Source organism: Chiloscyllium plagiosum, chromosome 19 (assembly GCF_004010195.1).
Source record: "Chiloscyllium plagiosum isolate BGI_BamShark_2017 chromosome 19, ASM401019v2, whole genome shotgun sequence".
Taxonomy (NCBI): domain Eukaryota; kingdom Metazoa; phylum Chordata; class Chondrichthyes; order Orectolobiformes; family Hemiscylliidae; genus Chiloscyllium; species Chiloscyllium plagiosum.
The window spans coordinates 39,363,652-39,378,187 of NC_057728.1; the positions used below are offsets into that span (position 1 = coordinate 39,363,652).

A 14,536-nucleotide genomic window follows, 5' to 3' on the forward strand; every position below is an offset into this window, starting at 1 on the left:
AAATCCATTCCTTTCCTTTCCTTGACCAGGACCTCTGGTTGAAACAGACTTTGCAATTTTGGCTGGCCCCATATCATCATCATAAATATCTTATACTTCCACATACATTACATCAACTGTCCCTGCCTTTACTTCAACCTATTTATATACTGAAACTCTTATCCATGAAGTTGTTACATTGCAGAAAGAGGCCATTAAGCCTTTCATGACTGCACTGGCTCTCCAACGAGTAGTATGACCAAGTATGTTTCATCTGCTTTATCCCCTACTCTTGCACGTTGAACGTTTCTATTTAAAAATCAATGACCTCTTGAATGCCTCAATTAATTTGCCTCCACTATACTTCTAAGCAGTGAATTCTAGACCCAAACCACAATGTGTGAGAAAGCTGTTTTCTGTCATACTTGCTACCCGAGGACACAGCCTTAGAGTAAAGAGAAGACCCTTTAAAATGGAGATAAGGAGAAACTTCTTTAGCCAAAGAGTGGTGAATCTGTGGAATTCATTGCCAGAGAGCTGTGGAGGCCAGGTCATTGATTATATTTAAGACAGAGATAGAAAAGTTCTTGATTGCCAAGGGAGTCAAAGGTTATGGGCAGAAAGTGGGAAAATGTCTTTCAAAATTCTTATTTGCACTGGATAAATAGACATCAGATTAAAACAAAACACAGCAGTTAAATTTGTTCACTGTCAATTAGCTTGGTTATCTTTACTGTCATTGGATTAGACATAAAAATGATGCATTTGGGGATTATAAAGAGTTCCCATTATCAATGAAACGGTGCTTCACAAAATAACAATGCTTGAAGAGAATTGAAATCTGTTGAGAAAATATTTTTAAAAAGAAAAGTTCCCTCAATGATTTAGATGTAGAAGCCTGTTGGTTCAGGAAAACCTATCAGCCATGATTGAATGGCAGAGCAGATTCAATGGGCCGAATGGCCTAATTTCTGCTCCTTTGGTCTTATGGCCTTGCTACGTTTGCAAATAACTTTAAATCTGTGCTGACTCATTCTCGATACTTTTACAAACAGGAACAGTTCTCCCTATCTACTCTTTCCAGACCTCTCATGATTTTTAAAACTTTAACAGATCTAGCTTTCTTCTCTCCAAGGAGATCAGCCCCAATTTCTCCAATCTATCTGATAATTGATGTTTCTCATCCCTGGAACCATTTTAGTTAATGCCTTCTGCATTCTTTTCAATCTATTCACAGTCTTCCTATAGCGTGACACCCAAATCCATGGTCTTAGTCATTGTCAGACTTTACTATTCCAATGCTGTCTGGATGAACTATCCAACCTGTACCTTATGTAGATAGAAATCTCTGCCCTATCTTGCACTAAGTCCCAATCACACATTAGCCCATCTTCATTCTTTATATTAGCTCAAAGTCCTCAATGCCTCAAATTTAATCTTTACAAGAATATTATATGAAAAGAAATCTGGCTTCTTGATGGCATATGTTAAGTTCAACTATGTAAATAGCCAACCAGCCCTCACCTGAACTTTCATTTAAATTGCTTTTTCTGACTGCCAGAAACTACCTGAATGACCTAGATAGCTACTACTGCTCTAATATTTACTAAATTCTAAAGGGCAAGAAAATTCCATGTTTGATTCCAGATCTGTCTTGAGTTAGTCTAATCTAACCACCTAAACATATAGAGATCTTGCTTACAGTTGCCCTCATCATCTCAGGAAGGCCATCATAAGAAAAGGAAATATCAACTGTGGATCATTCTCCTCATTGTCTTTCAAAATTCTTATTTGCAATGGATAAATGGACGTCAGATTAAAACAAAACACAGCAGTTAACTTTATTCACTGTCAATTAGCTTGGTTATATTTACTGTCATTGGATTAGACATAAAAATGATGCATTTGGGGATTATAAAGAGTTCCCATTATCAATGAAACTGCTTCGCAAAATAACAATGCTTGAAGAGAATTAAAATCTGTTGAGAAAATGTTTTTAAAAAGAAAAGTTCCCTCAATGATTTAGATGGAGAAGCCTGTTAGTTCAGGAAAACTTATTAACAAAAGTATAATTTAGATGATACCACAAAGACAGTAATACAATATCATTCGACTCACAAAGCTCTTTCTTCCAATACAGTAACTTTCCCTCATTATTACATCCAATTATATTTTCAGTAACCCTTACCTTCTTATCTTTATTACTCTTCTTCGTAGATTCTTCCAAATATGTACCTTCCTATTAAGCAAAATAGTATTTTTCTTGATACATGTTCCTTACTGCTTTTATTCATGTCTGCTTATCCTACTTTATTGATTTTACTGAAATAATTGGGTTTATTGTTACAATTTTTAATTTCAGTAATTCTACTGTTTTTGTGTCTGAGCCTTCTATTAGTTTTCAATTAGTCTGCTACAGACGGGGAGCTGAGAGTAAGGCAATTAGTGAGGGTGACATAAAGAGTCTGCAAAGGGATCTAGACATAAGTGAGTGGACAAACATTTAGTAGATGAAATTTAATGTGGGGAAAATGTGAGTTAAAGCATTTTGATGGAAATCCAAGTGCCGAATATTACTAAAATGGAGAAAGATACAGCATGGAGTGATTTGAGAATCTTTAAACATAAATCACAAAAAAGATAGCAAGCAAATTCAGCAGGTATTAGGGAAATCATGTGGAATGTTGACCTTTATTTCAAAAAGGAACAATTTATAAAAATAGGGAAGCATTTCTCAAACAACACAATTAGTCCTTTTCTGGAATAACGAGAAGAAATCTAAGGAAAGATATACTGGCATTGGAGGCAGGCCAGAGAAGGTTCACGGGACTGATACCAGTATTAAGGGATTGCCAGATGAGGACAAGTTGAGTGGGGTGGACCTACAACCTGGAGACTCGAGAAGAATAAGAGGTGACCTTATTTACCACCTTGGGGGATTTGGCAGAATAGATGTGGAAGGGATGTTTCTTCTTTCCAGAGAATCTAGGACAAGTGGATGTAATCTCAGAAAAGGGAGTTGCCTGTTTAATACAAAGATGAGGTAGAATTGCATCTCTCAAATGATAGTGAACCTGTGAAATTCTTTACCTCAGAGCTTTTGAGGTTGGATCATTAAGTATATTTAAGGTTGAGATAGATAGATTTTTAATCAGTAAGGGGATCTAGATTTCTAAGGAAAAGGCAGGAACTGGATTTAAGGATTATCAGATTAACCATGATCGCATTGAATGACAGAGCAGACTTCTTGAAATGAATAGTCTACTTCTGAAAAATAGAATTGTAGAATCTCTACAGTGCAGATAGAGGCTATTCAGCCCATCTAGTCTGAACCAACCCTCCAAAGAGCATCCCACCCTATCCCCATCACCTTTTTATTATTGGCTATTCTTAGAATAGAAAGTGGTGATAAATGGGGTACTGGAGGGAACAGTGCTGTGGCCCCAGGTATTCACAACATATGTGTCACCGATTTGGATAACAGAATCAAATGTAATATTTCCAAGTTTGCTTAACACAGAAAACTGGTATTTTGGCACGTGGCGGGTGGGTGGGGGGGACGGTTGGTTGTTGGAGTAAAGAATCTTTATGATGACTTAGACAAGTTGAGCGAGTGGGGAAATGCACACCAATAAAGGTATGATGTGTGAAGTTGTTCACTTTGCTAGGAAAGTCAGAACGGCAGAGTAACATTTAAACGTGATGGGCTGGAAAACGATGGTATACACAGGGACACCCAGCCCTCCAACCCCATATGTCCTTGCACATCAGTCAGTGAAAGCAAGCACGTAATAACAGTCATGAAGGCAAATGGTATGTTGAGCATCAATGCAAGATAGTTTATGTACAGAAGCAAGGAAGACATACTGCCGATGAACAGAGAACTTGCTGAGACCCCATCTGAAGGACTCTGTGCAGTTTTCATCTCCTTTCTGCCAGAGAGCTTCACAGAGACTGTATGGCAGGTTTGGCATATGAGAAAACATTGTGTTGACTGGGTCTATATTCACAGGAATGTATGAGAATCTCACTGAAACAGATACAATTATTGGCAGGGCTGGACAGGCTGAATGCGGGGATCTTGTTTCCCTTTACTGGGGCTCCAGAACAAGGGCTCATGGTCTCAAGGTACACAGCAGGACATCTTGAACTATGATGACAAACTTGTTCACAAAGAGGAAGGGGAATTTGTGGCATTCTCTACCACTGTGGAGAAAGCTATGGAGGTCACGTCACTGAATATATTTAAATAATAAATCAATTGATTTCCAAAGCCTGAGGATTTATTAGGGTGTGGGGCAAGAGCAGAAGTATAGCATTGAGATAGAGGCTCAGACAAGATCATGTTAAATGGCAGGGTAGGCTTGATGGGACAAATGACACACTGCCACTTCTGTTTATAATATTGGAAGAATGTAGAGAAGACTAGAATACACTAAGAATTTTCATTTTCTGAGTTGTGCAAGAGATTTAACTATACTAAACAAAATTATAATTTGCAATTTTGATGGTAAACACAAATGTTCACTTTGTTTTTAGAAGCATCTTCGAGACTCTCTCCTCTGTGGAACTGACATGCTGCTGTAACATTTTCTAAGACCAACAGATTATTATTATTTAAGAACATTGTCCATTGGGAGACATTTAATTCACAAATATTTGTTAAATAGTTAGGTATTGAAGATGATTTATAATCCCTATTATCTTCAGCTGCTTCATCAATGACCTTATTTCACAATGAAGGTCAGAAATGGGACAGTTCACTGAACAATTATCAGTGTGAAGCTCAATGAGCAATTCCTCACACATGAAACAATTCATATCTGCATGCAGCAAGACTGGATAACAGTGAGGGCACATCTACAAGGCTCAAATCAGGAATGTGAGGGAAATACTCCCCAGGGTGGGTGTAACTGGAGCCACACTCAAGGTTTGAGATAATCCAAAAAGAAGCAGTTCAATATTTACTTGTCAGAGAAGTCATGTGCTCCTACTGCTGGACCAGAAGCATTCTAACTTCATTCAATAACTTTGAGGTCAACTAACATGATTTTGGAAGATCGCCTCCAAATTAGGAATCTCTGCCATCTTCTAGGCTCTGCTTGTAATTCCCAACTTAGTATCTGATACACATACAATGGCATTTTATCGTTCTCAACCGAACCTTATTCATGTGAATTCTTATGTCCGTCATACCAACTCTCGATCCTCAGCATCCCTCAGATGAACAAACTTATTTCGCTACTGCCCTCCACCAATGGTGTATCATAACAGCAGAGATAAACAACAGAATGCACTGCAGCAACACATCAAGTCTTCAACATTAGCAAATCCCAAATTCAGCCTATAAAATAAGTATAGGAATTGCATGGCAGCACATCACTAAAAGTTCTCAATCAACCTGAAATTCCTCCATTTTCGGCAGGTCAAAATGTTGTAATGCTGGAACTCTTATCAGGGGAATATGTTCACCACATGACCATACAACAGTTCAAGAAGCAGCCTCTGCATGATCGACACAGGGCCACGAGCAATGAACCAGTATGAGCCTTTCTCGTAATGACCACATTCTGAGAATGAATAATCACTTCATAAAGAATCTGTAATCTACGATGTTTTCACGCAGATCAAGGATTTAAATTTAGTACTCCATAATTTTAATGAAAACAATTAAGGTTTAGCTTTAAACAGAAAGTCATGCACTGTGTATAGTTGTCATTCTGGGTTATTCATGTACTTTCTGGCAATTAAAAAGGACAATACAAATATAAGGTCAAATGAAGGTTCGTTCGCCAATTAGTTGGACTTAACATGTTGCCCAGGAGAAAAATTTGAGTAGAAAGAAGAGAACACTCTCGTAGGGAAAAAAACAATGTATAAGTCATAGAATTTCAGGTAAGAGATTTATATAGAATTATTATATAATATTGCATAATTATAACATATATAATAATTTTTGATAAAAATAATTCTAAATACATAGATATCATAGCTTCACATTTTTCAGTGTTGGAGATAGTAAGTTTTAAAATCTTGAGTGTTTCAATACTTGTATCGTTTTGTATCTGCATGAAATAAGAAGATATCCGTTAGTGATTCTCTCTGCTCTTTACCCAAAATTTCTACAAGTCATTTCTGTGGCTGTCCCTAATATATCAGAAATTATATTATTTAGCTAGCAAGGTTTTACTTTATGAGTGTTAAAACCTTGCAGATCACTAAATGCCACCAGTATCCCAATTTAGAAGGCTATATAGATCTCAAATCTACATCAGGTTAAGCCTTGATATGTTCTAGATGACAGTGCAATCAACCTTGTGTCACCTTTATCATTCAGGAATATTGCATGCTGTTTAATAATTGTGACAAGTCACTTACATCTGTTCCACCTGACGCAATCCTTTACAAAGGATTAAATAGGAAATGTGCAATAGTTTATGAAAACTTGATAAACTTTATTTTGCTGAACCTGCTAAATGGCTCAATTAATTATACATATTGAGAGGCCTCAGTGTAACTGCATTCAAACTTATATAAATTCAAAACATCTTCCCTTTAATCCTGATTCAAAGGCATAACCATTCCACCTTGAGAAGAATTCAAGCCTAATGTATGAAGCATAATAATTGAATAATTATTAGTATGCTACAATGATTAATTCATACTGTACAAAATGCACCCAAGATGCTGGGAAGCCTCTGGCAAGCACATCAGTTCTGAAAACTTTTGCTGCATTATTAATTTAGTGAAACAAAACTGAAATCAATGTTGTCCAGATGCTGTTAAGTTCCCAAGGGCTAAAAAAAAATGAACACCCAAACTGGCAGAGGAAATGTAAGTCACTTATGACAGAAAATTTAATGAGTGGAATTCACTTTCACTTTCAGTCAGCAAAAGTCATTAAGGGCAGAGGTGTTCAAATGGTTGACAGGTATGTAAATGAACAATGTAATGCTAAAGACCTGTGTTCAATTAGGATGCAGTTTATTTTGTCAGACCCATATGTTCCAGTGTTTACTCTTCAATGTTGTGATTTTTTTTAGAACAATAATTTAACAAGATAAGTAGCATCTTTGCATTGCCTGTCCAGGGTTGCAATATTGAGGTATTATTTGACATTCAGAGATGGGAGCGATAATCAATGCATGTCAGCTTACAATTAAGTCACACCATGCTGTAGTAAGGTATAATGTTGGCTGTGAATGGAAAGTCATACCATGCTGAACAAACTTAATTAATAATGGAAAGCATGGTGTTTTTGTTAATTCATCTCAATGGGTAACCAAATGGGGATGCTGGTTTGAAATAATAATCTAAAGTCTCCTGTGGCAGGGTGACAAATACAGCCCACTGTTAGTTAGAGGTGCCTTTGCTCAATTAATGTTGACAATATTTTGTTCTGTAAATTGCTGGAGCAATGGCAGATGAAATGAGCTTCACATGGCAAGCAACCATGGATCTTCTTAACTAACCAGGTTGCAACATTGTGATATTAGCACATAAGAACTGAGAATTCAACATCAAACCTGATATAGGAAGAGAAAAAAGAAGGAAGGAACCAAAGATTAGACAGAGAGAAGAAATATTGAAAAGTACGTGCAATATTAAGGAATGAATCTCCAGACTTGTAAGCGTTAATTTTCTGTCCCAGAGAGCTAGATTATGAGTAATTAATACTTATCTTATCACTACATGGGTACTTCAAAATTAACCTTTGAAGAAAAATTTTGACAACATTTTGGATTCTGCATTTAATCACATACCTGTCCTCAGCTGAAGGTGCTGTGATATATGGGCCTAAATAATGCTAAGCACTCTAGCCTCTCCTCCTGTTGACACAGACTGATCAATAGTCTCTAATTATATATTTAGTCCATCTCAAAGATATTCTTTATCTTGACCCATGCACCATTGAAACTCTTGTTCGGGTCGCCTGAATGCTTAACTTCTCTTATGCTTTCTTTGCTGGTTTACCTGATACTAGCCTATACAAACTCCAACTCATCAAAACACAGTAATGTGTATCTATTTTAAGAAGGTTATTTCAGAGTACAACAAGACCTATATCAAAGGACCCAATATTTAAATAAATATGAATGCTGTATTTTGGCAAGGCAAATCAGGGCAGGATTTATACAGTCAATGGCATGGACCTGGGGTGCAGGTTCATAGTTCCTTGAAAGTGGAGTCGCAGGTAGACAGGGTGGTGAAGATAGTATTTGGTATGCTTGCCCTTCATTGTTCAGTACATTGAGTATAGGAGTTGGAATGTCATGTTGCAGCTGTATAGCACATTGGTTATGGCACTTTTAGAATACTGCATCCAATTCTGGTCTCCCTGCTATAGGAAATCTATTGTTAAACTTGAAAGAGTTCAGAAAAGATTTATAAGGATTAGAGGGTTTGAGCTGTCAGGAAAGGTTGAATATGCTGGGGCTTTTTCTCCCCTGGAATGTCAGAGACTGACAGGTGACGTTATGGATATTTATAAAATCATGAGGAGCATGGATAGGGTGAATAGCCAAAGTTTATTTTTCCCAGGGTAGGGGAGTCCAAAGTACAGGAAATAAGTTTAAGGTGAGAGGGGAAAGATTTTAAAGGGACCTGAAGGACAATCTTTTTACTCAGAGGGTGGTACATGTATGGAACGAATGGCCAGAGGAAGTGGTGGAGGCTGGTACAATCATAACATTTCAAAGGCATCTGGGTGGGTATATGAATAGGAAGGGTTTAGAGGAATATGGGCCAAATACTGGCAAATGGGACTAGATCAGTTTAGGATGTGTAGTCAGCATGGACAAGTTATACGCCATGCTGTACAACTCAGACTCTATAATTCTTCAAGGTTGACCCTGTACTGGCCAAATTTCATTGAGTCCTAGCTACTCCATTCAATGGAGTTTAAATTCATAAGCACCATCTTCACATTCATTCATTCCTTATATCTATTTGTACAGAACAGTCTTCTGCAGCTATTTATCAAGGATTGTACCTTTTTTTTTCCTTTTGACTCTTCTTTCCATGCCTAATTGCTGATCCTACCAGAAATACAGATATTTTCTTGATAAAAATCCTGCAATTATTAAAATCCTCCAGATCCTGAAGCAGCCATGTCAAATTGGAACAAGATCTCAACAATATTTAAGTATGGGCTGTCAAGTGACCACACAAATTCCAGGCAATGACCATCTTCAATCAGACGCAAAGGCAATCTAAATTCAACCCCTTGACATTTAATAGTGTTACCATCACCTGAATTGCTGAAAATGTGTTACTGGAACAGCACAGCAGGTCAGGCAGCAGCCAGGGAACAGGAGAATCGACATTTCGGGCATAAGCCCTTCTTCAGGAAGAAGGGCTTATGCCCGAAACGTCGATTCTCCTGTTCCCTGGCTGCTGCCTGACCTGCTGCGCTGTTCCAGCAACACATTTTCAGCTCTGATCTCCAGCATCTGCAGACCTCACTTTCTCATCACCTGAATTGCCCAATCCCAACATTCAGGAGGTTACCACAGACCAGAAACCTAACTGGTCTTGCCATATATGCCGCTGTATATGTTAAGTTAGCAATATTGCAGAAAGACTATGCAAAGCCCATCCACCTTCTAAAAGGCACAAGTCAGGAGTGTGATGGAGAATTCCTCACATGCCTGGGTGGGTGCAGCTCCATCAACATTCAAGAAAGCTTGCTACCTCCCAGGACAAAGCAACCCACTTGATTAGCACCACATCCATAAGCATCCATTCCTTCCACCACTGACACTCATTAGTAGCAGTGTTTACTATCTACAGGATGCACTGTGGTACTCACCAAAGATTCTTCGATACCACCTTCCAAATCTATGACCAATTCCATCTAGAAGGATAAGGGCAGCAGATACATGGAAACACCAACACCTGTAATCAAAGAATCCTTACGGTGTGGAAACAGGCCCTTCGGCCCAGTAAGTCCACACTGACCCTCTGAAGAGTAACACACCCAGACTCATTCTTCTACACTATTATCCTATATTTACGCCTGACCAATGCACCTAATCTACCCTGAAAACTACTATGGGTAATGTAGCATGGCCAATTCACCTAATTTGCACATATTTGGACTGTGGGAGGAAAAGGACGCAGACACAGGGAGAATGTGCAAACTTTACACAGACAGTCGCCCAAGGCTGGAATAGAACCCGGGTCCCTGGTGCTGTGAGGCAGCAACGCTAACCACTGAGCCACTGTGCCGCCCTTTCTAGTTCCCCTTCAAGCAGCTCACCATCCTGACTTGGAAATATATCACCATTCCTTCACTGCTGCTTGGTCAAAATCCTGGTATTCCCTCCCTCAGGGGATGGTGGGTCTACCTACATCACAGGGACTGCAGTGGTTGAAGGTGGCAGCTCACTACCATCTTTTCAATGGAAACTAGGGACTGACAATAAATGCTGGTTAGCCAGTGACACCACATCCCATAAGAGGATAAAAGCAAAATGTTGTGCAGGATGCCATGAGGTTTTAAGGAAAAAATCCTAAATCCTTTCAAACTGCTACATTTTTGCTCTATTCCTGCTAACTCTTTGGACGACTGATTCTTAGCCCATCATGTTATGTCTACATTTTTTTGTGTGTGTCATTATTCCCATGCTGTAAGGATAGCCAATGATAAGAGGTTCACAGAGAATATTTTTGCCTTGTCTAATGCAGTTGAAATCTGTCAGCTCAATTCATATCTTCTGGGAGTTAAACCTTGAGTTACAACTTCATGAAATCAAAATTGGTTTGTTTTCAAAATAGTGTTAGAGTAAAAGTACCTGTCAGTGTTAATTTGTGGACTTTCCTATAACTGTTCTGTCCTTCTCAGCATTTCAGACCATAAGATATAGGAGCAGAAATTAGTCCATTCAGCCTATCAAGTCTGCTCCACCATTCAATCATGGCTGATAGGCTTTTCAATCCCATTTTCCTGCTTTCTCCCAGTAAACTTTGATCCCCTTGGCAATGAAGAACTTGCCTATCACTGTTTTAAGTATACTCTATGATGTGGCCTCCACAGCCTACTGTGGGAATGAATTCCACAGAATCACCACACTCTGGCGAAAGTTTCTCCTTCTCTCTGTTCTAAAGGGTCTTCCCTTTACTCTAAGACTGTGGCCATGGGTCCTCATTTCTCCCGCCAATAGAAACATCTTCCCTATGTCCACTCCATCCAGGCTATTCAATATTCTGAAATTTTCTTTCAATGGCAAATAATTTGCTTGTGGCATAATGTGATAGGTGCATGAAAGCTTCATAATGTGACCTGTTAAAATTTCATTGAGTCATACAGCACAGAAACAGAACCTTCAGTCCAACCTGTCCATGCTGGTCATAATCCCAAACTAAACTAGTCCCACTTGCCTGTGTTTTGCCCATATCCATCCAAACATTTATTATTCATTTACTTAACCAAATGAATTTTAAAACCTTATAACTATACCCACATCCACCACTTCCTCTCAAAGTTCATTCCACACATGAACCACTCTCTGTGAAAAACATTGCCCCCAAGTCTTTTTTTTAATTTTTCTCCTCTCAACTTAGAAATAGGTCCCCTAGTCTTGAAATCACCCACCCTAGGGAAAGGACACCTGTTATTCATCTTATCTGTGCCCTTCATTATTTTATAAACCTCTTTAAGGTCATCTCTCAACCTCCTACTCTCCAGTGTCAACCTATCCAACATCTCCTTATAACGAAAACCCACCATTCCCGGCAACATCCTAGTAAATCATTTCTGAACCCTCTCCAGCTTTATAATATTCTTCCTATAACAGAGACCAGAACTGGACACAGTTCCCCAGAAGAGGCCTCGCCAACATCCTGTACAACCTCAACATAACATCCCAACTCCTGTACTCAAAGGCACTAGCCAAAAGCTATTAAATATTACAATGAGTATACATTTGCTCAGACTGAACTTCAATAATCAGGCTTACAAAGGCAAAATACTCCTTGGGGGATTGTGGCCATAAATCTATATTCTAGCACTCAATATCTGAGTGCATCATTGTTTCAACAGATTGCAACACACTATGACGATGACAGAACATTTTTGTAAAACTTATTTCAGAAGTGAAAAATCAGTAGATTCAAGACCTTTTTCAGTGTATACTTGAAATATTAAAACATAGAAAATCTGGGAGTAGTGCTACCTTTTGATGTAATGGTTTGCATTGCTTAAAATACAATTATTGAAACATACAAACACAAATAACAGAGCATAATCACAAATGTGATGTTTGTAATCATTTAGTAAATAGCCCTATACACTTCTATCATTTTAAAAACCAAGATGGAGATTTGCGATATGGTATCATAAAAATTTAAAGGGAGTTAATTTCAATGTCTAGTACTGAAAAATGTAATCTCTTGCACAGACCAATGAATGACAAAAAAAGGACATTAATCAATTACACTAATATCTAATTAACATAGAATGTAAACAAATTTGGATTGGCAGCTTTGATTAATAATATTTCAGGAAAATCTTCAAAGCACAGTTATCAAGCCTTCCCTGACAAAACTTTTGGTGAACTCAGAATTCCTGTTCTATTACAACAAATTCAGTATTCTACAAGCCTGTCAAAAGGCTTGTAAAATATATTTAATTAATGTACTTTTACATTGATCAGAGCATCACTGATAGATGATGTTCGGTACTGCTTCTGCTGTTTTACTCTTTGGTGTTAAAGTGGGTAGACATCAGTGACTGGAAAGTAATTGATTTTGTCATCCTGGAAAGAAGATCAGAAGCAAAGATATAAGAAGAGCTTCAATGAATGAATGCTACCCTGATGCACTTTGTATGGTATGATCTGCCGGTATAGCACGCAAAACACCATTTTTCACTATATCTCAGTACATGTGAAAAAAATGCATCAATCAATTCAATGTCAAGTAAAGATGGTCAAAAGGGAGATGGGCATTCAAGAGAGTACACGTCTTCTGTAGCAGCAATCAAAAAATGCCGAAATCAAAGTAAACCCTTTTTCAGTTACCTTTGCTGAAAAGTTTCTTTCTCAGCCTCTTAAACATTTTTTGGTCTGATACTGTTATACAGAATTCAGAAGTCCTTTCAAAATTCTAAAGTGATATCCGTTGCAATGGTAAAAGACATTTTCATGCCATGATTCCAGCATCCATCTGATTTGCTCAATTCCAGCTACAATTCCTCTATTTCAAAGTGTGTACAAAAGTTGTGAGCTGCGCCTGCCTGTCTCAGCTCATTGCTCTTTGGGACATGCTTCATTAATTCTATTGAATGACAGGCAAAGTGTTGGACACTCAGGTGTTTTGGGCCCATCCTTTGGCCAGTTCTTGGTTCCTTTTTGTCATAGTATAATGCCCAAAGCAATGTAATAGTGAGTATCATGGCCAGTAACTGTGTCACTCCAATGGAAATCCCAAGAAACTTCAACACTTGTAATTGCTTTGTGCCACGCAGGAAGTTGTATATTTTCTGTCCACAGCCCTGTTTCAAGAACAAAAGATGTTACATTAAATAACTCTTTTTTAAAAAAGCCCTTCTTTTAAATCTCTTTTCTTCCCCCCACTGAAATATACTCTGAAGTTCAACTATATGGTCTGCATCAACATAAAGTGCAGTAAAGTATACGAGTTTGCACTCAGTGGAAACACGCTCATTTTTTCAACTTACATATTGGTATGCAAGATGCTAATTACTGCTTGTATATATGCTGCACAAAGAACCCGAATTCGCTGGTAACATAACAGACTAAGACATTGTTGGTGTGTAAATTGTCCAGCAATTTATGGCAAGGAAGAGAACCTTAATTTGCAAAGCACAACAAGCAATTGGATAAGATACAGCAATCCATAAATTCACCTTGCAAGAGTAGAATCTCACTGAGCCTCCCACACATTTCAAGAAATTGCAGCACTTGAATTAAAAATTATATTAAAAATTAAACTCATCACAGAAAGTTAAAGCTGGTACCTAACAGTAAAATGACCCTTTCGACGACAAAGTTTTATGTTGCTGAAATGCTCCCTACCCACGTAGAAAAAGAAACATTGAGTCTGCGAGTTCTCATTTGTGTAAGTTGTTCTTCAGATTTTTAAAAGATAAAACGTACAATTTAATACGTCTCTTACTTTACTTCCTGCATCTATTCTCTCTCTCAACCCAACAATTTATCCCTCTCCTTTCTGTACCCGATTTCAATCTAATTCACACTACTGTTTTCTCTGTTGTTCCTCTGTTTTAAACATGGTATTTTCAGCTTCATATTTCCAGCAACTTTCAGTGCAAAAGAAAATGAGCTGAAGGATGGCAGCAGTGGAATATCTGCATATTATCCCAATCAAGGCACTTAGCTCCTGATGTCATTACAGTCTTGGTCCAAAATTGGACAAAAGACATGAATTCAAGGGGTGAGATGAGAGTTACTGTCCTTGACAAATTGTCATTTGACCAAGTATAGCATAAAGGAGCCCTAGTAGTACTGAAATCAATGGAATCGGAGGGAAACCCCTACACTGGTTGGAGTCAGACCTAGCACAAAGGAAGATG

The 14,536-nt window shown here is 38.1% G+C and overlaps 1 protein-coding gene across 6 annotated transcripts in view; it reads right to left on the reverse strand.

Moving 5' to 3' along the window:
• Positions 1-3,292: 3,292 nt before the first annotated feature.
• The window catches only part of tspan12 (tetraspanin 12), a 59,474-nt gene continuing 48,230 nt past the window's right edge, over positions 3,293-14,536 (reverse strand). For 5 of the 6 annotated variants that reach the window (XM_043709606.1, XM_043709609.1, XM_043709605.1 and 2 more), the window contains one exon: positions 11,559-13,474. In XM_043709606.1, the coding sequence (XP_043565541.1) occupies positions 13,166-13,474 (309 nt within the window). In that variant the 3' untranslated portion in view covers positions 11,559-13,165. Of the gene's footprint in view, positions 6,045-11,558; positions 13,475-14,536 lie in introns of those variants that run through there. The other variant, XR_006314510.1, reaches the window with a different exon arrangement.